General features: G+C 40.1%; 1 protein-coding gene across 3 annotated transcripts in view; it reads right to left on the minus strand.

The window, feature by feature from the left end:
- The window catches only part of LOC114025658 (BDNF/NT-3 growth factors receptor-like), a 412,069-nt gene extending 402,013 nt beyond the window's left edge, over positions 1-10,056 (minus strand). For all 3 annotated transcript variants that reach the window (XM_027839133.1, XM_027839134.1, XM_027839135.1), the window contains exon 1: positions 9,803-10,056. In XM_027839133.1, the coding sequence (XP_027694934.1) occupies positions 9,803-10,014 (212 nt within the window). In that variant the 5' untranslated portion in view covers positions 10,015-10,056. The remainder of the gene's footprint in view (positions 1-9,802) is intronic.
- Positions 10,057-23,037: the final 12,981 nt, after the last annotated feature.

The following is a 23,037-nucleotide window of genomic DNA, read 5'->3' on the forward strand; positions in this document are numbered from 1 at the left end:
AAACTTCCCAAGCAGCCTATTCCGACTCCAATTTTTGGATAACTCAATTTATTGGAAAGTTTTCTTTATATGTAGCCTAAATTTGTTTCTTTGAAACTACCACTCACTGTGACTAGCTCTACCTTCTAAAGTCAAGCAAAATAATATCCCACTAGTATTCTCATTTCTAAGCTAAACTTTCCTAATCACTTTCTCCAACTAGTCTTCATATTGCATGGTCTCAAAGATCCTTTCCATCCTAGCCCAGCTCATCACCATCTTTCCTAAATGTGGTGCTCAGAAGTAAACATTATATTGCAAAAGTAGTCTGAGCAAGGTAGAGTAAAATGGAATTACCACCTCTCTTATTTTAGACACAATGCCTTTGTAACCCACTGCTACAAACCACCATAATATATATATGTGTGTGTGTGTGTGTATGTATATATGTATATGTACATATGTGTAAGTATATATACACACACATATGTGTGCTGTTGTTGTTTAGTCATTTTTCAGTCATGTCTGACTCTTCATGACCCCTTTGGGGGTTTTCTTGGCAAAGATACTGGAGTGGTTTCTGTTTCCTTCCCCAGCTCATTTTATAGATGAGGAAACTGAGGCAAACAGGGTTAAGTGACTTGCCCAGGGTCACACAGCTAGTAAGTGTCTGAGGCCAGATTTAAACTCAAGAAGAGAAACCTGACTTCAAGCCTAGCACTCTATCCACTGTACTACCTCATTGCTATCTATCTATCTACCTATGTATCTATCTATCTATCTATTTTAGCAACAACTGCTGCTTAGCCGTGCCTCATTAATCACTGTTGTTGTAGTGTTTATTTCTTGAACCTAAGTAGAAGACTTTATATTTATCCCCATTAAATTTTCATATTAGATTTGGCCCATCCTTCTAAGCAGGATCTTTGTTGAATCCCATCATCTAACATACTATCTAACCCGGTCAGCTTTGTGTCATCTGTAGATTTGATGAGTATGCCATCTATGCCTTCCTCCAGCTTATTGATAAAAATATGAAAAGGCCTAGGGTCATGGACAAATCTTTGGGATATTTCACTAACAACAACAACAACAACATAGCATTTATAAGATTTTAAGCAAGTATTTATGTGCTTAAATTTTAATTGAAGTGCTTAATTTAATTTTAATTTAAATGCTTAAATAATCATTTATAATACTTTAAGATTTTCCCAACTCTTTACTTTTCAATTTATCTCACTCTTTCCAAGTTGACATCGACCTCTTAAATAATTTTTGGTGGGATCATTCAGACAGATCTGAACCTACCTTCCTATACTGTCATCTAGCCTACATTTCTCCATCTTATCCATAAGGGCACTATGAAAGACTTTATCAAGTGCTTTATTGAAATCTGCGCATGCTAAACCTATACTTTTATCCTGATTTCCCTAATTATTTATTATGGGGAAAGAAAGGTTAGTCTGGCATGACCTTTTTGGTGTACAATAATTGATTTCATAATGATGACTAAGTCATCCAGAAATGAATAAATGGTATTTACTCTATTTGAAATGCAAGCAAATATATAGTGCATTTTATAAAAATTACCACTAAAAGTGCCTAAAAGAAGAGGGCAAAATGTCAGCTTCTTGGAATATCCATAATGAAGCAATGAAATAATAGAGCTTAAAGCGCTATGTAACTCTTGGGTATTAATATTATTGACATATATTGCCCAAGAGTTCTACTGGTTATACTCTGCCTGAGGGAGCAGGGCCCAAGTGAAAAAGATCAGTTCAACTAACTTATAAAGCTCACCACTAAATGGTTATTTTGAGTAGCTAGGTGACACAATGGATAAAGTACTGGGCCTGAGTTCAAGTCTGGCCTCAGACACTAGTTGTGAGACCCTGGGCAAGTCACTTAACCCTCTTTGCTTCAGTTTCCTCATCTGTAAAATGAGCTGGAGAAGGAAATGACAAACCACTCCAGTATCTTTGCCAAGAAACCTCCAAATTGGGTCACAAAGGGTTGGACATGGCTAAACATCACCATCAAATAGTCTTAGTTCTTGAAAACTCTCTCAATGACTCCTCTAGGACAGTATTTACTTGGTAAGTAAATACTGTCCTACTGGAGAGAACATCAAGTTGGAAATCAGCTTTAGAGTCTATTCTTAGTTAAACCTTGAGATTCCCCATGACTCTGGGCAAGTTTAACCTCCTAGCTCTCCACAAGTCAATTAAGAATTATCTATTATTCTATTAAATCTTATTCTATCTATTGTTCTATTCTATTTGTCTGTATTCTCTAACTACTACAAAGTTCTCTGGTAAGTGTAAATTAGAAGATGTTTGCAAAGCATTTGAAGCTCCCTAAAAGAGAAGCCACGTATGAATATAGAGTACTAATATCAACATCCTATTACTATCTAAGTCCCAGGGACAGGTGGTAGAGACCATGTAAAACATAATTCTGGATTTTTTTTTAATTCTAAAGTTGTTTTCTTGATTCCAATGCTGACCTAAGTCATCAATCTTAGTTGAGTACTGGAAAGCCAAGAAGCAAGATGCATACATACATACATACATACATACATATATACATATTTTTTCCTCCATCTGTCTTTTATAGGTATTAACCGGAAAATTAATGTCAAGTGCTTCAAGTTCCTCCAATGCACAGCATGAAGGCATTATCACATAATCACTACTGACTACGGCAATGGCTGTCTCCTAGGAAAACCAAAAATATTAACATTACTCTTTTCAGACTGATCTCAGCCCATCAGTAGAAACTGGGGTTCATTCACATTCCATTTAACTCTCATGGAACTTTCCTGAAAGTTTCTTGACATAGTTCTGATCACTCAAACATTTCAAAGTAGTCATAGAAATGATTGCATGAGACAAATATAACTTACTGAATGCATAACTTATCGAATGAAAGATCAGAGTTAGCAGTTCTTACTATTATCATATTATTTTAAATTTTCCTTTGACCTAATCTATCTCTTTCCTTTCTGTTTAAATTGACTCGCCAAAAAATGTCATTTATTTTATATAACAATAGTAATGTCCATAAAACAGTGCCTATTCTTTCAAAAGAAACATAATGCTACCAATAACTTACATGTTAAGGTTTGCAAAGCATTTTACAGATAATATCATATTTGATCCTCACAATAACCCCACGAGGGAGGCGCTATTTATTACTCCCATTTTTACAGGTGAGGAAACTGATGAAAGATAAACTGACTTGCCTAAGGTGCCACAATTAGGAAGTATGTGAGGTAACATTTGAATCCAGATCTTGAATCTAAACCACATGCCTTATCAATAATTTATATTTGCATGGTAATTTGCAATTTCTGAAAAAAAAAGTTCACATACATTAATCTATTGGATCCCTCAACTACCCCATGATGTATATGGGATGAATATTATCCCTACTTTACAGATGAGGAAACTGAGGCTCAGAGAGGTTGATGACCAGAAGGAAGTCACAGAGATCATGACAGAGGCAGCTACATCCCTTTCTACTACAGTTTACTGTCTCCCAGTAGAATATACCCTTTTGAATTATTTTCCTATTAGCACTATAGAGATTGTACAAGTTTATCTAGATTCCCTCACTTTTAATCTGTGACACTTGCACGCTGCACTTTCCAAATGGTAGGCTGAGGTGGGGCATTTAGTCCATAAGTATGGAAGTGAACAATACTAACAACATTGGATTTATTATTACAGGGCCAAGCAGTCTTAGGCAAAATATTAGCAGAATGTAAGTTTAAAATATGAGCTGGCACCCTGTCCTCTGTGAAAAAGAACCCATGAAATAGTAGGAATCACATTTAGAATCCCTAAAGTATTTAAATTCAAAGAATTATCAAATGATAAAACTGGGAGGGACATTACAGACTTAGTGGTTTCTATAATGAGGACCACAAAGTCCAAGGGGGAACAGAGTACAAGGAGAACAGGAATACATACACATGATACCAAGTATTATCATTTTGATCTTCATTTAGCTTTAACAAACTATCATGCGAAGGTCTGTGGAATATTGACATTAAAAATCAGTTTTCGTACAAGCAAATGTTAGGAACCAGTGATCTAAACTAACCCTCTCATTTTACAGATGAAGATTCTGAGGCCCAGAGGTGCAAAGTGATTTGCCCTGGGTTTCAGAGCCAGACAATCTGGGTTCAGATCTCAACTCTGCCACTTAACTGTCTGTGTGACTATGGATAAGTCACTTAACCTCTCTGGGCCTCAGTTGCCTCATGTATAAAATGAGAAGTTTGGACAAGATGATTTCAGAGGTTCCTTTCAACTTCAAATCTATGATCCTATGATTAAAATGGTTTTAGAGGTAGAGCCAAGACTATTATACAAACCTCTTGTACTCTAGTTCCTAATCCAATACATATATACATATGTAAAAGTGTATGGATATGTGTGTGTGAAGAACTCTTCTGTCTCTTCCTTCCTAAAGGATTCCAAACTATTTCACAGACATTCCTTCACTGTTATTGTTGTTCAGTTCTGTTTTGTCTGATTCTTTGTGATCCTGTGGACCACAGCACATGGATGTTGTCCATGGGGTTTTCTTGGCAAAAGTAGGGAGTAGTTTGTCATTCCCCTCTCCAGTGGATTAAGGCAGAGGTTAAGTGCCTTGCCCAGGGTCACATACCTAGCGTGTGTGTAAGGTTGGATTTGAACTCAGGACTTCCTGAACTCTGGGACTAGATCTCTGTCCACTGAGTCACCTAGCTGCCTCATTCCTTCACTACTCTTAAAACACTTCACAGGCCTCACAACATCACAATAAGTAAATAAGTGACAAATAAAACACTGTGTGAGGTCTTTGCCTCTTCTCGTGAAGGATTCACAATGAGATATAAAGCCAAAGAAAGTCATCTGCCTTACTAAGTCCCCAAGTCCCTGACATTTTAGGTTTGGGGATTCTTTGACTTCTGACCCTTACCCAAACCCAGGAAAGCACCAAGAGAAAAGTTATGAATAAATAATCTTCGGGAACTAACCCCTTGGTTTGTAAGAGTGACTAGGAAGTTACATTGCCCCGAGGTGCAATAAAGTCAATACCTGATCCTATCCTGGGGATGTTAGACCATAAAAAGTATGAAAGTGGTAAGAAACAGCGAGTGTAGCTTGGGGAGGAAAAGAAAGGTCCATAAAGTGATTGAAATCCCCCAATATGGTCAATACTGCAGCCTCCTTTCGCTGGAAAGATAAGCTATAAAATGGGAGGCACTAGAAAGCAAGGAGGATATGGGAGAAACTAAAATCGTCTGACCCCACCTCCCCCCCAAAAAAAACTTCTAAGTTTTAACACTTCTCTCTAACTTAAATGTAGTCAAAGAGAGCCTGCAGAATGTTCCTAGGCAGAAAGGGACTGCAACTTTTCACCGAGAATACATTTTTACAACTGGATATTGAAACAGCTACAAATAGAGTTTTATAAGATGCAAATAGCGACAGACCTTGAACCCTGGTAGTTCTAGGGAGTTGTCCCCTTACGTTGTCTCAACATTCCACTACTTGCTTGTAACAATATATTTATAATACAGAGCCTTCTACTACTCAATAGCCCCAACTCCCACAAGGAGGTATCACTTTCAGCAAAAGACTAGAACATTTTCCTGTGAAGCCAACGATGGAGATTTGGGAGGTTGGGGGAAGAGGGAAAGGGTCATGGGGTCTTTTCAATTGTTTCACAAAAAGTAATAAAGTCTCCATATTGCAAAAATCAGCCATATGCAATCACACACACACACACATACACACACACAACCTGTTATACAGTCTGCTTAATACTGTCAATATCTTCACTGATGAGACAAAATGTTTTTCAACAGGCTTATAAGTCATCTTAAATCAGTTATGACGGAAATTAGACTTGCCTTATTTATTAACAAGTCTAGAGTGGTCTATACAACTACACTAGAAATTTTACTTTGCGGTTTTGAAATGTATGTCATACACAATCCAGCACTCTAGGCTCTTCAGTAGAAGATCTGAAAAGCATGATTGAGCAGTAAAATCTTATACCCTGTTGCAAATCATCTTTTATTTTTATGTTCCTAAAAATAATTTGTTGCACTTGCCAATCTCTTAGTGACACAACTTTAGAACTGCTACACCAGGCCAAGAATAAACAACAAATAAGAGCTTTGAAAGCAGAGACCATGGGCCTTTTGTCTCAAGACAAAATTTTAGACTGATTTAATATGATAAGGGGCAGTTGATTTGGTGGAAAGAGAATACACTTGGAGTCAAGAGAAACATAGCTTTGAATCTTGCTTCCAACATAAACTGAGTAACATCATAGCTGAGTAACTATGAGTGAGTCACAACTTTTCTAAGTCTCAGTTTCTTCATCTGCAAAATGGGAATAATAATACCTATGCCACTCTACCTCATGAGGTTGTTGTGAGAATCAAAAGAAATAAGATGCGCAAAGCACATTGTAAATCTTAAGCCGCTGTAACATGTCTGCTGTTACTTGCTCACAAAGTTTAGCAAAGAAGTAGTTCTCTCCAAAGAAATCCTGGAAGTGATAACCAGTAGCTTGTGTTATTTTGTGAACCATTTTGCCCAGATCTTTAAAGCTTTGTTCAGAAAGTTACTTGTCTGTTTCAAAGATTTTAGGCTCTTAGTTTTAAGAAGTCTTAAGTAGCTGATTCAAAGTTTCAAACAGAAGTCTGTATTTCCACACATTACAATGATATTCTAGAACTGGATTTAGCACTGCTATAATAAAACTATCTAAGGCAGATTTGGGTGTCCACGTATGCCTTATTTTGTGCAGTAGGCTATGTTTCTGTAAATCAAAATATTTTATTTAAAAATCAAAATCAAAAGATTGAGATTAAAATGTTTGAATAAATCAACTAGGAGAGCTTGATCTTCTCTTGTGTATGTCAAACTTTTATATGTTAGAATTTCTTAAATTGAGGTATACTTGTGATTTCTGTCCATATTTGGGTTGTTTAAAAAAAAAGAAAATCCAATTGAATTATAATCATTCTTTTAAAAAACTACTTTATTCCCTAAAGTGTTATAAGTTATTCATATAGCGTTAATGTAAAATAGTATGAAAGTTGATGTGGTAATAGGAAAGATGTTTGCACAGAAGGTTTACAAAGAGAGTCATTGAATGGAAAAGAAATAACTGGTTACATCAGAACTAAAACAAAACCCTATGTCCTGAACATATCTGTAGGTGTACACATACATGTTCTTCATTTTCTTGTGTTAAACAACTCTGGGGCATTAGGATGTATTGACTACATACCTGGTCTCTTACTTCTCATTTATAGGTGCTAAAATTTAGTTACTACTTTGAAATAATATTGTTTATTTTTTGGGAAGGTTTTACTCATATTTTGTTGCCTATTATTTCTGCCATAAACAACAACAACCAAAAAATCCAAACATGAAACTTTAGCACCATGCTAAAAAAGGGAGACTTTTTTTTGAAAATGATTTTGTGTATATTACAGTGACTTTCAATAACATGTCAATGAAATGTCACTCAGTTCATAATGAGACCTGGTATCTACTGAGAGATAAAAATGAAAAATTGCCCAGTGAAGAGCCCAGCAGTGAAAAGAAAAACCAGGTAACATGGTACAAGTTTTGAAGGTCAGACAAACTCCTTCAGTCTTGTTTTGTTTTTTGTGTGTGTGTTTTTTTTTAACTTTCAAAGAGTAGCTCATTTCTGTATTGCACTTTACAAAGAAGCATTATTAACTCTTATACAGATGAAGAAACTAAGGCACCAAGAGGTTAACTGATTGAGGCAAGGTCATACAAAACCAGGAAGCAGATCAAAGAATGGAACTCTCTCAATTTTCAAAACTTCCAGGCCTCAGACCTGACCAATAGAATCAAAAGAATTCTTTTCCTATGTCTTTATCCCTATGCTGTCCTTACTATCCCACCCCCATTTGCCTGCATTTCAAAGGCTTTTACAAATCTAAAAGGAAATAAATTATCGAAAGCAATCAGCAATATGCTTCTGTGGAATGATAATAGTGATAATAGCTTTGTTTAAAAGAAAGAGCCTTTAAAATAAAAAAAACTACTATTGTGGATAAAAGAGGTAGGATGTTTTAAATATTAATTCATTTCAGGAGCTTCTGTAATAAAAAATCAAGCATATAGAATATTGGTCAGCTTTCTTGTTTCTTTTTTTTTTCAATTAAGAGCTGAAAAAATTAACTAAAGGTCAAAATTCTTCAAATAGCCTTCTTTTCCCCTTGGTCACATGTTTATTCCCCAACATGGGATATTTCTATGAACTTTATAATGACACTCTAGAATCAAGAAAAAATTTATACTTTCAAATTATATATACTTTTTGTCCTCTTCCTGAGGAAGAAATAATCAGATTTTAACTCTGTTTTGGTAAGGGCACATGTACCTTGAATGTTATACTAAAACCAAAAAACTCCACTTCATCAGCAATAGGATAGCTAGATCACTTATCCTTCCTTTCTGGCTATCCACTATACCTGTCAAAGAGATGGAAATCTTACAGTATTAAGTAACCTTTCCCATTTGGCCCTCATTAACAGAATACTTCAACTAAATTAGGCCTGAAAATTCACTTTCTTTCTGATAGAGCCTTAGAAGAAAGGTGCCATAGAATAGGTGTCAAGCTATGAAAAATAAAATTAGGAGAACTCCATACTGATATTCAAAGACTATTCCCCCCACCACATGAAATATTCATATATACTACCAGCCAGAAGGCCTCTGCCCAAACCCCACTTTCAGGAGATTCTCCATGTAGTCTAAAAATCAAAAGAAAGATGGGGTAAAGATCCTATTACATATTCCAAAAGGAATCTAGCAGAGGTGATCAAGGACTGGGTGGCAGAAAAGATTGAGCAGTTACAGCTTAGCAGTGACTTCTGACAGGATGACATGGAATGGAATGTGGGGATAAATAATCTGGCTTCCCCACAGAATTGGAAAAGCTAGAAAATTTCTAGTGTCACTGTTCTTATACCAACACTCATCTATGCACTAACACAGTTTTATCATCCAACTTATTCCCAGGAAATTGTTCAATGGGCAATTAAGATTTATAATCTAAATGGTCTCAAAATTATATCTCTGGGAAGTCAGGTCTAAATTAAATCAGACCAGGCTTTTAGGCTTCCAACCATCACATTTTCCTTTTTGAGCAAGTGCATTTCAATACATAGAACTTCTCCTCTTACAGATCATTTTCAAAATCGTCCCTAGGCACAATCTCCCAGGCAAAATTTGATCTACGGAAATGAAATATGAAAACTGGTTAACTCCAAAACTCAAAGAACAGATACTAACCTCCTTTAACAGATTTCAGAAAGTTAATTCTTTTTTTCTAGGGGTCTCCTCCTTTCTACAAAGAATTGTTCTAACTTCTTTTTGCACAATACACATGCTATCTTATAAGGGCTAATAAATAAGACAGCCTGAAAAAGTAATTCAAACCCAGGTCATGCATAGGTACATATTGTATATGAAATGAATATACAAGTCCTTGAAACTGAAAATATATATTACATGGCACAGAGATGTAGATTAAAAAGATAACCTCCTTTTAAAAGGAAAGCATTGCTCTCCAGATATGTCCCTGATTAAAGAAATGGATAAGTTACTGATAGATGAATCTAATAATCAGCTGCTTCAGATGCATGTTTTGGGATGCAGTTCACCAATTGAGGGTTACCTGCCAGGCCATGGTTGTGGGGTAGAGTGGGAGATAATGCAGGGAAGGTGTACTTTGGCTAAGGAAGGAATAGTAAGTAGCAGATACTTACATTTCGGTGATGTTCTCTGGGTCAGGACTGTTTGGTTCCAGCCGTGGAAAGGCCATGATACCAGGAGAAGGATTGCTGCACCAGATCCGAGTAGTACTGCATGTGCAGGACGTGGGGCAAGCCTGGGAGCCCCTCCAGAAAATCAGAACCAACCAGCAGAAACCCAAGAGCCGCGCCATGCCCGGTCCATGACACTTCTTCCAGGACAACATCCCTAGCCACTGAAGCCAGCCAGAGCTCAAATGTTTTCTAACCCCCCCCAAACACACCCCCCCACCCCGCCCCCCGCCCCCCTCTCCAAGCGCCTCCTGCTGCCCACGACCGGCCTGTTCCCACAGGGTCGTTCTTAATTTTACTCCCGGCACTCTGTGCGTCTGTCGGGTCCCGGTGTGCACTGCTCAAAGCGGCGGGAGCAGCTGGGGCATCTTGAGCCTCTTCACAGGGGGCACTACTGGGGATGCTGCCGCTGTTGCATATCCACGCGCCTTCTGTGGGTGGGGACTCAGTTTCCCTCCTGGGGACTCACGCCTGTGCCAAATCCGGGATGAAGACGGACGGACTGAGTCTTGAGCAGAAGGAGGATGTGAGGTGGAAGATATGGCCGCAGCACCTTGAGGCTGTGAGGCAAACAGATACACGGATGAGATGGAGAAGGGGACCAACGTTGCTTGTGACGGACATGCTCCCTCCCACAACTCCATCCAACCCATAGTGCCACCCCAGGGGTGGGTCGTGGCCCTGACCCCAGGAGGAAAGGAGACTCGATGCCACTCTCAGTGGGGATGCTCCAGCACCGCCCCCCCCCCGGCTGCGGGCCATGGGGAGGGTTACTGAGTCCCCAGGAGCCCTCAGACCCAGGTACATTAAGAACATGGGACACCCCTCAGCGACTTCATGCCGGGGTAGAGAGGACGCGGTTCTGGGGCAGAGCTGAGCTCTGGCCTCGGGAGGCGGTAGCGGCTTCGCGACGGATCTCCCCCAGATGATGCTGCAAAATCCGCAGCGGCCGCGGTGCCAGCTCAGGGAGAGGGGAGCCAGGGCAGCGGAGCCCCTCGCAGCGCAGCCCCGGCGGCCAGGGCAGGTGGTTGCGCCCAGCAGTCCTACCTGGGGGAGCCGCCGGGGCTGCTCCCGCTCCTCTGCCCCTCCTGCCGTCACCCTTCAGGCAGGCAAGGAGCCGAGCTGAGGGCAGCGGCCCCAGGAGCGCCAGCTAGCTCCTCACCCAGACAGACGGAGTCCGGCGGCAGCGGCGGCGGCGCCTCTCGCCCGGCTCAGTGCTCCCGGCGGGAGGCTCTGTCCTCCTCCTCGCACAGCTGAGGATGAAGCAGCCCCAGCTCCCGCTCCAGCCCAATTCCAGGAGCCCCCGCCGCTGCCGCCACTGCTACTGCTGGCAAAGTGACGTGGGGGCTGACGCAGAGCAGGGGCAGAAACTCCAGAAAATTAGTCTGAAATCCAAAAAAAAAAAAACCACACACACACGCACACGCACACACACACACACCCAACCACACAAACCCACAACACCCTCAAGACAAAAGCAACAGAAAGGGGGGAGGAGAAGGGGGGGCGGGAAGAGTAGGGGAGGTACCGCTGCTACTGCCCAGATCCAGATAGAACTAAGCATGTGGGAGTCCACACACACACACACACGCACACACACACACGCACACATACACACACGCACACGAGAGCGGCCGCGTCCACGCGTCCACACACACACACACACACACACATTCATCCAGTATAGACGTATGTCATATATAAATTATGTAGATGCAGATAAGATGATAGACTATAAACTGCTGTTATAACCCTTTCCCAAACCCTTATTCATCCTATCTTTTCTCTTAGTAGCATCATCTATGTCTCTCTCTTCATGTGTGAAATCCACCCTTTGCCCTCTCTGTCCTTCCTTTCCCACTCCTGCCTAAGACACTGAGGGAGCGGTCCTAAGGGGAAAAACCATGTATATATTTTTAATCTGTGAACTGCACTGGAAACCCAGTCTATCACCCCAATGTAAGGATGCTTCTGTATTGATCCGCCCCTTCCCCCTTCAGCCTGGGGGCAATATCTAAAATCAACTCAGGGCTCTAGATAAAATAGAGCTTTTCCTATCATTTCCATTGCCCGAGAGAGAACGCTAGGCTCAAAGAGCAGCTCGCAGGGGAAAACGCAGCTGGCTTGGCATCTCTTGGTTTCCCCGTGAGCTCTGCAGCAACTTTGGCCTTTAGCCCCGGTTATTTTATATTGTTTGAACTGGCAGGCTGAAATGACTCCTCCTTGGGAAACAAATCCCCGTTCCTAGGCAATGCCATCAGTAAGGGCCACGCCAATCCTTCCAAAGGAGATCTCTACTGTGCCTATCTCCTCCCCACCCCCGCCGCGAATGTGTGCACCTTCTGTGTGCGTAAGCTTGTGTGCGAGTATCTGTGCGTGCGCTCCCAAATCTAAGCCTTATCTGCCCATAGATAAAGAAGACTGCCCTGGGAAAACTGGACTGTGAAAAATAATCCTATCCTCTTTCTGATAGTGTAATGAAACGTAATCGTTTTAAGGACTCGGGTACATGATGAATGGGTGGCATCAGCATGCCATGTCTAAGAATGTCTCCCCCTCCGTGGCTCTTAGAGGGGGTATATTTTTTTTCCGCAGTAATTTGAAAGGAAGCAAGGGAAAGCCACCGCAGTGCCTGAGACGTCTGAAGGCCCGAGCGCCCCCGTGCGGGAGAGAATCCTCGCACACTGCCTTGTAAAAGCCGCCAGTGCTACTGAGAGGTTGTGGTCTGTTTGCTCCTGCGCCAGATGCGTGCCCAGCGGTGCCTTACGCTGCCGAGAGCATCCCTGAGCGTCTGTTCAGCTCCTTCCTCTTCTCCCCAGCCCCCAGCCCCAAAATTCGTAAAGGCCACAACAGAAGCCAAAGCAGAGGGTTGTGATTGGGCCCTGGGAGTGGGAGACTGGATGGAGAGATGTGAAGCAAATCCTGACCTATCCTTTGCACTTTGGGTATGAATCAAAAGGCCAGTACACTTAAAACTAGTTAGGAACTCATCCTCGAGCTGAGGAGAACATAGGGGAAAGACCAGAAGTCAGAGTGGAACCACGGATGGCCAGTTACTTCTTAAAACACAGAGGAAAAGGAAAACACAAATACATTCAACAAAGCGACATTACCCCCACCTCTTTGCATTTGCACAGAAATGCCTGCTAGGGTGTTGAAAAATGACCTTGAATTTAACCTCAGGCTCTATTTTTTTTTTAAATTGGCATATCTCCCTTTATTCAATGTTATTCAACTGGGTAGCTTTGGGTGGTTTCAAGTAGTCTTGAATTAGTTCATTTGAAGTATATTAGTTCATTTACCGTAGTAAAAAATGCTCTTCTCATCTCAGACACTAAATTTGTGACCTTAGGCAAGTTATTGAAATCTCCCTCAGTCTCAGATTCCTCAGTTATAGAATGGGGGTAATAATACCTGTCCTGTAGTCCTTGTCTCAGAGGGTTGTTGCTGGGCTCAAATGAATTAGTTTATGTAAAACAATTCTCAGACTGTAAAGTACTATTTAAATGTCAATTATTGTTATTACATATAGCCCTATGAGAATAATAGGATTTAGGGGTAGAAGAGCAAAAAAGATTCACCCAAACATTTCCATTTAACAGATGAGAAAACTAAAAATCTAGAGGAAAAGTGGTTCACCCATGGTCACATGGGTAGCAATTCAAATGCAGGTCATAGCATTCACAATCTAGCTCCCTTTCCCACTGCACCACATTTTTGTGACACTGCTTTGCCATGATTCTCCTCCTATCTATCTAATTAATCCTTCTTAGTCTCTTTTTCATGTCCTATCACATATGCACAGATATACCCTACGACTTTGTCTTATGCCCTCTTCTCTCTATATTTTTTCCTTTGGTTATCTCTCATATCCCTCCTCAAAACTAATCTGTATTTCTTTTATATATCTTGAACTTTTAGCTCCCTCCAGTGAAATGCATTTTTCCTGAGGGCAAAGACTATCTTGCTTTTGTATTTTTTCCCACAGTGCCTAGTACAATGCCTGTTGCATGGTAGGCATTTAATAAATGCTTGCGGACTTTTTGTGGTAGCAAAGAATTGTAAACAAAGTGATCTGCTCATGGATTTCAGAGGGGCTAAACAAATTGGGGTACATGAATGGAATGCAATATCATCATGTTGTAATGAACAATGTATATAATGAATAATGAGAAGCATGAAAAGACAGGAACTGATGCAAATTTAAGTAAGTAGACGGGGGAATATGTATATATACATACACACACACACACACACACACACAGAGTGACTACAAAGATGTCATTGGAAAGAACAACAAAACAATGGAAACTGAATGCTGTGAAATTATAATGACCAAACTTGGCCCCAAAGAAGAGATATGAGAAGATACCTTTCCCACTTCTTTGCATAAATGGGTGACTATGGATATGGAACACTGAATATAGCATCAGACTTTTTTAATATGTTGGATAGTTTTGCTGAATGTCCCCACCCCTTTTTTATTCTTTATTATAAAGGATGACTCTCTAGAAGGTTAAGTAGAGAGGTGGTGTGAAATGTAAGTGACATAAAAACAAAAGATATCAATAAAATTATTTTAAAAAAAGAAAAATTTTTGTTTGACTGGTTGGTGGCCCCAAGCCCACCTCTAAGTGTAATATGGTGGCAGGTGGATTCGACTCCCCCCACTCCCCAATACAAACTCAGAAATGTTGCATTTGTAGTATGTTCTTCTCTGGTCTGTGGAAAGAATATATTCAGTTTCCAAGCAGCTAAATATTTTTGAAGTAGTTGCTATTATGAATAATAACAATAATATCATAGCAATAACTCAAATTTATAGAGGTCTTTAAGGTTTACAAAGTACTCTCCTCCCCTGAAAGTCCTATTAGACAAGTAGTTGGAGTATTACTGTCCCATTTTATGCAATGAAATGATTTTTAAAGTAGTTACTTTTATTTTAGTATTTATCACACAAACACTTATTAGTGAGATGATACCAGAGGAGTTTGGGCCATTAAGCTGACACACCATGTTCTCTAAGTTCCCATCAAACATATCAATCATCTGAGGCTCATGAAGGGTAAAACCTGAAAAATTGGGGTGTGGTTATTAACCCACCAGAATGAAGTCATAACAGAGTGCCATGTTGCCTTGATGGGTATGCAGTGCTTAAAGTGGTAATGAGAATGGCGAATGAGGTGATGGGGATGAGCCTATAGGAAGCAGAATATAAGTGGATCCTACTGTGTTGGTCTGTGATCAGAGACTGGTCCCAACTAGATTGATAAGCTGCCCTGACAGTATGTTGATGAGGCATCACTACCCCAAGGCAGTAATTTTGGATCTCCTTTTGTCTCTTTGATTTCCATCAGAAAATATAGACAATGTTGACCACAGACATTTGCTAGTCCCGGTGAACTTACTGGGAATTGGTAAATATCATCATGTTGATTGACTTAGTTTTAGATATTCAACAGCTTCTCAACTAAGATCTGGGTTCAAGTTTTACCTCTGACACATATAGTCATGGTGACCCTGGGAAAGTCATTTAACCTCTCAATGTCCCCAAGTAGCTCTTTGTTACAGAGCAGTCAAGGATCTCTATCAGTTCCCTCATTGGAAGTTACCAATATCAATGAAATCCCAGGTTCATAAACTTGATAGGCACATCCAAAGATTGTACTCTATTGATAAAACCTTCAAAAAACTAGAGTTACCTCCTTTTCAGCATAAAGTATGGAAATAGGATTTTAGTGGAGGGAAATATATATATAGAAATATAGAAATACATAGAAATATAGAAATATATATATATATAGAGAGAGAGAGAGACAGAGCAACTGAGAGACAGAGACAGACAAAGACAGAGATAGGCAGAGACAAAGAGATAGAGAAGCCAAGAGAGAGAGAGAATGTATGTGTGTACACTTATGAATATTTTAAGGGACTTATGATTTCTATAGTAAACTCTAAATGAGGACCTCCCTTTACCAATACAGATAGGTATAAGTGTTACAACATATGATCATAGAAAGTTGCTTCGAGGGGCAGCTAGGTGGCGCAGTGGATAGAGCACCGGCCCTGAAGTCAGGAGGACCTGAGTTCAAATTCAGCCTCAGACCAAACACTTGACACTTACTAGCTGTGTGACCCTGGGCAAGTCACTTAACCCCATTTGCCAAAAAAAAAAAAAAAAAAAAAGGTTGCTTGGAGCATTTGCTATGTTCTGTTTGTACTACATTGTTCTCTGCTCTGGTCACACAGCCAGAAGGGCTAGTCCTGAGTCCTCCTTACAAATACCACATAGAATTGTAGAAAAGAAATTGCCTTATGAAGTCAGGACTTGAACCTAGATCTTTCTGACTCCAAGGAAGGCTTGTTATCTACTATGCCACACAGTCTGTCATGGATATGTATATAATTATATTATAATTATGTCATCATAATATAATAATGCAATATATTACTATATAATAAAAATAATATATAATAATATAATAACTCATTTTAAGAACCACAGAATGCTTCAAGAATTTCATTTTATTGGTATTCAGACTATCCCTCAAAGGGAAGGGATTGAATCCTCTCCTAACTATATGAATGAGGATGTAAATGAGTGATGTAAATCACTTCACCCTCTCTGTGATTCTATTTCTTCATCTCTAAAATGAGGAGGTCAGGCTCAATGACCTTTCAGGTTTCTTCCAGCTCTAAACCTATCCTCTTATGACATTTTATCAGTGAGAAACTGAGGAAAGGATTGTTTTGATTTTTCCAGTGATTTGCCTGAAATCCCCTGGGTATCTGACAAGGCTGGGCCCAAAAGGAATGTTTCTAGTCTCTTAATCATGTGCACTAGATGTTACATTTCCTCTACCTTTTAAAAAATGTTCCCCCACCACCAATTTTTTTTTTCCAAAGAGCAAGTAAGCTATATTTCCAAAAAGCAAGTAAGTTCATTCTATGCACAAAATTGGAAAGAATGAATTTATTTGTAAAAAATCTTTCTTTTTGATCAGTTAGTATCAGATATGTTAAAATGAGCCAGGGATTTCACAACTGCAAACCAAAAGCAGGTAGATGCTTATTAAAGTGGCCCTGCAGCTCTCATGCTAATTTTTAGATTTAGATTTCCAATCATGTCTAGTTGAAATGCCTTTGTTCATTTGATTGATTGATGAACAGGCCTCTTTCACACTAGTTCACACCTCTGATGAGATGATTCCATTCAGATATGGTCAGCTCTGATAAAAGAAACAGGGTGTAGCATCTTGTGAGTTAATTTATGTGGAACGATTGACTTTTCACTATCTCCTTATTTACCTAGGGCATCAACTCCTCTTAGTCAATTTTTTTCTATCCTTTCCAACCCAGAGACCATCCTCCTTGACAAAGAAAACAGATTGATAACTAGAACTTAAGCAGTTCCCACCTCTGTCTATTGCTAATTGTCATCATTCCATCTACCCCCATTCAGTACTCTTATTCATCTTTTGATCCTCCTCTTCCCCCTAGTCTAGCTAAAAATTCCCTTCTTGTTGACTTTGGTTTTCTTTGCCAGTTTCAGCTCATACTGAGTTCTAATACATGGATATTATGCTAGACCTACACCAGGCTTCTGCATTCATTCTCTTTTGCCTGGCTCTTCTGTACATTCCTTTAAAATATCCAAGTGGGTTAATGAATTCCATGCACATCCACATTAATCTCATTGGGCAGCCTCCCATTTTCCTCTTCATTAGAACTGTTTCTCTTTGTGTCTCCAGAATTTCATTTTTTGAGATCTTTAAGTCCCACCTGGGCTGACTTCTCCTGTAGATTTATCTTCTAACTACCTCAGGGAAACTCTCTGGGGCTGGGGCCATGCTCTTTTGGCAGGATTGCACCTGTTATTAGACTGTCTTCTGGGCCTCTCTTTCCCCCTTTGGACTATCTTCTATGTCACAACTGACTAAATGAGTTTTTACCAAATGGATATGGGAAAGTACAAAAAATGCAGACAACAATGACTATAACAATAGACGTGAAAACAACATTGAAATGCATTTAGACTGAGAAGTTGCCTCACTTGTCCAGGATTATACAAATGAAAAATCAGAGGAAAGATTCAAACCCAGGTGTCTCCTTACCCCAAGCTCAATACTATCTCCATTGTATCACATTGCCTCTCTTCTTCCTTCCTGGGAATTACTGAGGATTTCATCTTCTATTTTTAATTTTTTGTAAATAAAGAATTTGCAGTCCTCCTAATAATAGGCATCACAGTTTTAGTCGTATGTTTTTTTCTCTTTCCCCCTCAAATTCCAAGTTAAAGCCCACTCAATTAGGTTGCCAAATTTCTGGCCAAACAAGTTCTTCCTGGCTTTTACTCCATCCCTTACTGAGACCTCATTGTTCTGTTACCATAAGTCTTGAAAACCGAATTCTGTTCCTGTTATCACCATCTACACAGAGACTTGTTGGCTTCCCACAACTTCTTATTTCCTCCTCAAGTCACCACATTCTTTATAAAAGGGAGTGAAAAGAATATCTTTGGGCCACATGTAGAGATCTTCTGTTTCCTGTGTATAAGCTTTTGCTTCTAATCCATGAGCTTTGCTTGAACTCGGAATTCAGATGAAAAATGCATATCCCCTGTGAAAAAGAGGTAGTCTAGTGTAGTAGAGAGAGCAAAGAAGGAAACTGATCTCAGGGAATCGATTTAACCCTTTTATACCTTAGTTAAAGAAGCAGTGCTCAGTTGAAATTCAGGAGATCTGGGTTTTTGAGTCTCAGTTCTGACATACACCAGCTAGGAGATCTTGAATAAGTTACTTCATTTTTTCTGAGTTTTTGTTTCTTTTGCTATAAAATTGGCACAATAATATCTCTACTGCCTGCCCCATGAGGATATTGTGAAGAAAGCATGTTATAATCAATCTACAAGTGTTTATTAAGTGCCTACTATGCACCAAACTTGTTGGGCACTGGGGATACCAATAAAATGAATGAAATATTCATGAGGAGCTAACTAGCAAAGGGAGAAATTTATAAAGCACTATGAAAATTCAAGTTATTATCAATCAATAAGTCAGCAGGTATTTATTAAATAGCTACTATGTCCCAGGTACCACTATATTTTCTACTAGGGACACAGAGACAAAAACAGTACTGACCTCAAGGGGCTTCCATTCTATTAGGGAACAACATGTACATGTTTTACTGTATATGTGTGTGTGTATATATATATATATATATATATATTTATGCATATGTACATATATACATATCTATATATGTATACATATACAGAGAGACAGAGACACAGAGAGAGAGAGAGAGAGAGAGAGAGAGAGAGAAAGTTGTTCAGTCATTTTTCACTTGTGTCCAACATCAGGGGTGGGGAAACTGCGGCCTCAAGGTCCTTGGGTACAGTCTTTTGACTGAGTCCAAGTTTTACAAAACAAATTTTTTTATTGAGGGGATTTGTTCTGTGAAGTTTGGATTCAGTCATAGGGCTGCACGTGAGGACCTACAGGGCCACATGTGGCCTCAAGGCTGAAGGTCCCCACCCATGGTCCAACTCATTGTGACCCCATTTGAGGTATTCTTGGCAAGATACTGGAGTGGTTTGCCGTTTCCTTCTCCCACTTATTTTTCAGATGAGGAACTGGGGCAAACAGGATTAAGTGACTTGCCCAGGGTCAAACAGCTAGTAAGTGTCTGAGGCCAAATTTGAACTCAGGAAGATGAGGTTTGGCACTCTATCTACTGAGCCACTTAGCTGCCCTGGAGAGAGAGAGAGAGTGACAGAGAAAAACACACAGAGACAGAGACAGACAGAGACAGTGGGGAATGGGGAATTGGCAGTTTAGGTAGAGTCAGGAAAGGTCTCCTGTAGGAGGTGACACATTATAAATGTGAACTGTTTCCACTTTTAGAAGAGATTTCAAAATGTCATAATTGGAAGGGACCTTGGAGACCATCTAGTATCACTATTCTGCCCACCCACCCCCCTTCATTTTTGGCAAGGAAACTGAGAGACAGAGGTATCATACCTTGCTCTGAATCACATAGCTTTCACTTGAGAGAGCCAGAATTTGAACCCTGCTCTTCTGACTTTAAGCCCAATGATCTTTCCAACATAGCATGATATTTGCTCCATTTTTAAGGGGAGAAACTCAACCGGTGAAAGTTTAAGTGATTTTTTTTCCAATGTTTCCAGTGACTCACTGACACAGGTCATTCATTTTTTTTCTATGTTGCATATACCTAATTATTTACATTCTGTCTCCCCCATTCAAAATTGAGTTCCTTAAGGGCAGGAACTATTTCTATCTTCCTGCATTCCTTGGGCTCTCCTCGTGGTTGGTTCATAGTAAATACTTCATTAATGACTTTTGATTGATTGATTATTAGATAAAGAGGCATGGATTCCTAGAGTCTGAAAACTGGAAATGAACTTAGAGAGGATCTAGTCCACCTCCTTGTCAGATGAATAAATAAGTCTTACAACATACAGTCAACCTCAGTGGACACCAGAGAGCTTTCAGCCCTTTGTCCAGTGATTTGAAATTTAGGCCCATTTTTTTAAAAAGTGCTAGATTGATGAGCTTCATCCCTTTTCTTTCCCTAACTCTGCCAACCAGTGGCTTGCCATGGAGCATTCACAATGTGCAAAAGTCTTTAACTTCCTAAAAGGTGGCACAGGGATAGAATGCTGGGCATAGAGTCAGATAAACCTGAGTTCAAACCTCAATTACTAGCTGTGTGACCCTGAGTAAGTCACTTAATTGCTACCTGACTCAGTTTCCTCAACTGGAAAATAGAGATCATAATAGAACTTATATCCCAGAGCAGTTGTGAGGATCAAATGACGTGATATCTGTAAAGCACTAAGTACAGTGCCTGGGCACGTAGGAGGTACTTAATAAATGCTTGTTTTCTTTCTTGCTAAAAGGCTTCCCCAGTCACCTGGTATCATGAAAATTTGTCCAGTCACCTAACAAGGAGTAGTCTAAATCTTAACTCATTCCCAGCATCTATAGCCAGATTGCTGCTTGTGCCCTTTGCTTTGTTTGATTATGGTGATAATAAGCACATTTAAGGCTGTAGTTACGAGAAGTGCGTTACTTCTACACATCTGGGGCTGCATTTGATCATTCGCCTTGTTAGATACTGTAACAGAGCAGCTTATCAGGATAGCCCTTTCCCCAGCATCCTTCTCATCTCCCATTAGGATGAGGTTGGTTTTATAGAAAGCTGTGTGACCTGGATGGTCAGGTCTTTCCTTCATCTTTGTCTCCTGTTTGCCATCTAAAATAAAAAGAACACAATCAGGTTGAGTAGTTTTGGATTGGAGCAGAGAAATAGCAGCTGTTCTAGTACCCACTTAGCAGTGTCTGATACAGGAAGGCTCTGTTGCAGAAATTTACATGGGAGTCCCTACCTAACATCATTCTACTTAATGCTCACTCTTTCCTCAAGTCATTATGTATGCACTCATCTGTTTCCAGACTATACCTGCCCAATCAAAATAAAAATTCATTGAGGGGGTGGGTGGTGACGGGGGAACAGGAATTGTTTTTCTTTTGTCTCTGTGTCCCTGGTACCTAGTACAGTGACTTACTCGGGGTCACACAGCTAGTAAGCCAAATTTGAACTCAGGTCTACCTGGCTCCATGCCCAGCATTCTATCTTTTAGGAAGTTAAAGACTTTTGCACATTGTAAATGTTCCATGGTAAGCCACCAGAGTCAGGGAAAGAAGATGGATGAAGCTCATTATTCTAACACTTTGAACCACTTTTTCCTGTCCCACTTGGCTAGGCAGCTAGGTGGCACAATGGACCAAGTGCCAAATCTCAAGTCAGGAAGCTCTGTGTTCAAATCTGGTCTCAGACAGTTACAGTCACAGTTTACTAACAAAGGTAATGGAGTTGGTTTTATCAAATATAGGGGAAAGGATAAAGGAGAGAGAGTAGGGAATAGAGAGGGAGGAGAGAGAAAGAGAGAGGGAGAAAGAGAGAGAGAAGGAGGGGGAAAGGAGAGGGAAGAAGAGAGAGGTGGGGAGGGAGAAAGAGAGGGAAAGAAAGGAGAAAGAGAGAGGAAGAGAAGGGGAAAAGGGAGGGAGAGGGGGAGAAAAAGAGAGAGAGAGGGAGAGAGGGAGAGAGGGAGAGGGAGGAAGAAAAAGAGAGAGAGAGAGGATGATAGAAGGAAAGAAAGAATCATCTGATCTATCCTTCAGTCTCCTGAAGCTGTGTGACCCTGGCTAAGTCACTTAACCCTGTTTGCCTCATGAGGTTCCCTCATATTTAAAATAGAGATAATAATAGCACTTACCTCTCAGGATTGTTGTAAGGATCAAATCAGCTAATATTTTTTAAAGAGCTTTGTAAATCTTCAAGTGTATAAATGCCAGCTATTATTCTTATTATCATTATTACTTAAGAAAGGCTGTTTGGATTGGGTCAGATTGAATAGGACTGCTAAAAAGAGGCCATCCCAGCCAAGCACTCAGACTATGCCAGAGGCATAAACCCAGATGCACTTGGCCCCTTAGCACACATGAGATCTACCTCCTTTTCCATGCACTGTTTTACTATGGCCTGATGTCTGGATTGGAGCCTAAATACTGGTGTGAGACTTAAACCCACAAGGATCTGGCACAAATGCAAAAGAGCTACTAATGGAGCCAGACATCTAAAAAATCCTTGTTTATCAAATCTCTTGCATTTATTTTTAATCTTTTCCTTTCTCTCCTTTTTGTCTCTACTTGATTACAGTTTATTTGTCAATATTTCTGAGTGACAGAAGCCATTTGGCTTCTGGTCTGTTTCACATCATTTTCTCCATTTGGTAATGGAGCAGAAGTAAGACTGCCATCTTGTGATCAAGAAAGTTATCATCATTCTGTTTTGGATTGTAATCGATGAGGGCAGAGGGTACAGGGGGTTCTGACGGACAAAGGTCTTGGGATTTAGATGGGCTCCTGGGATTGTAGATTTAGTTCAGGAAGAGACCATTGGGGTTGTCCATCCAACTTTCTCAGTTTACAGATGAGGAAACGGGCCTAGAGAGATTGAGTTGCCCAAGGCTCTAAGTGGCAGAGATCCCAGATCCTCTGGTTTAACATTCAGGGCTCTTTCCATTAGACCATGTTGCTTCCTTCCAACCTAGGTTTCATTGGTACAATTGAAAGTTCTTCATCTTTTCC

The sequence above is a fragment of the Vombatus ursinus genome, unplaced genomic scaffold (assembly GCF_900497805.2).
Source record: "Vombatus ursinus unplaced genomic scaffold, bare-nosed wombat genome assembly UNPS02014832.1, whole genome shotgun sequence".
NCBI classification, from domain to species: domain Eukaryota; kingdom Metazoa; phylum Chordata; class Mammalia; order Diprotodontia; family Vombatidae; genus Vombatus; species Vombatus ursinus.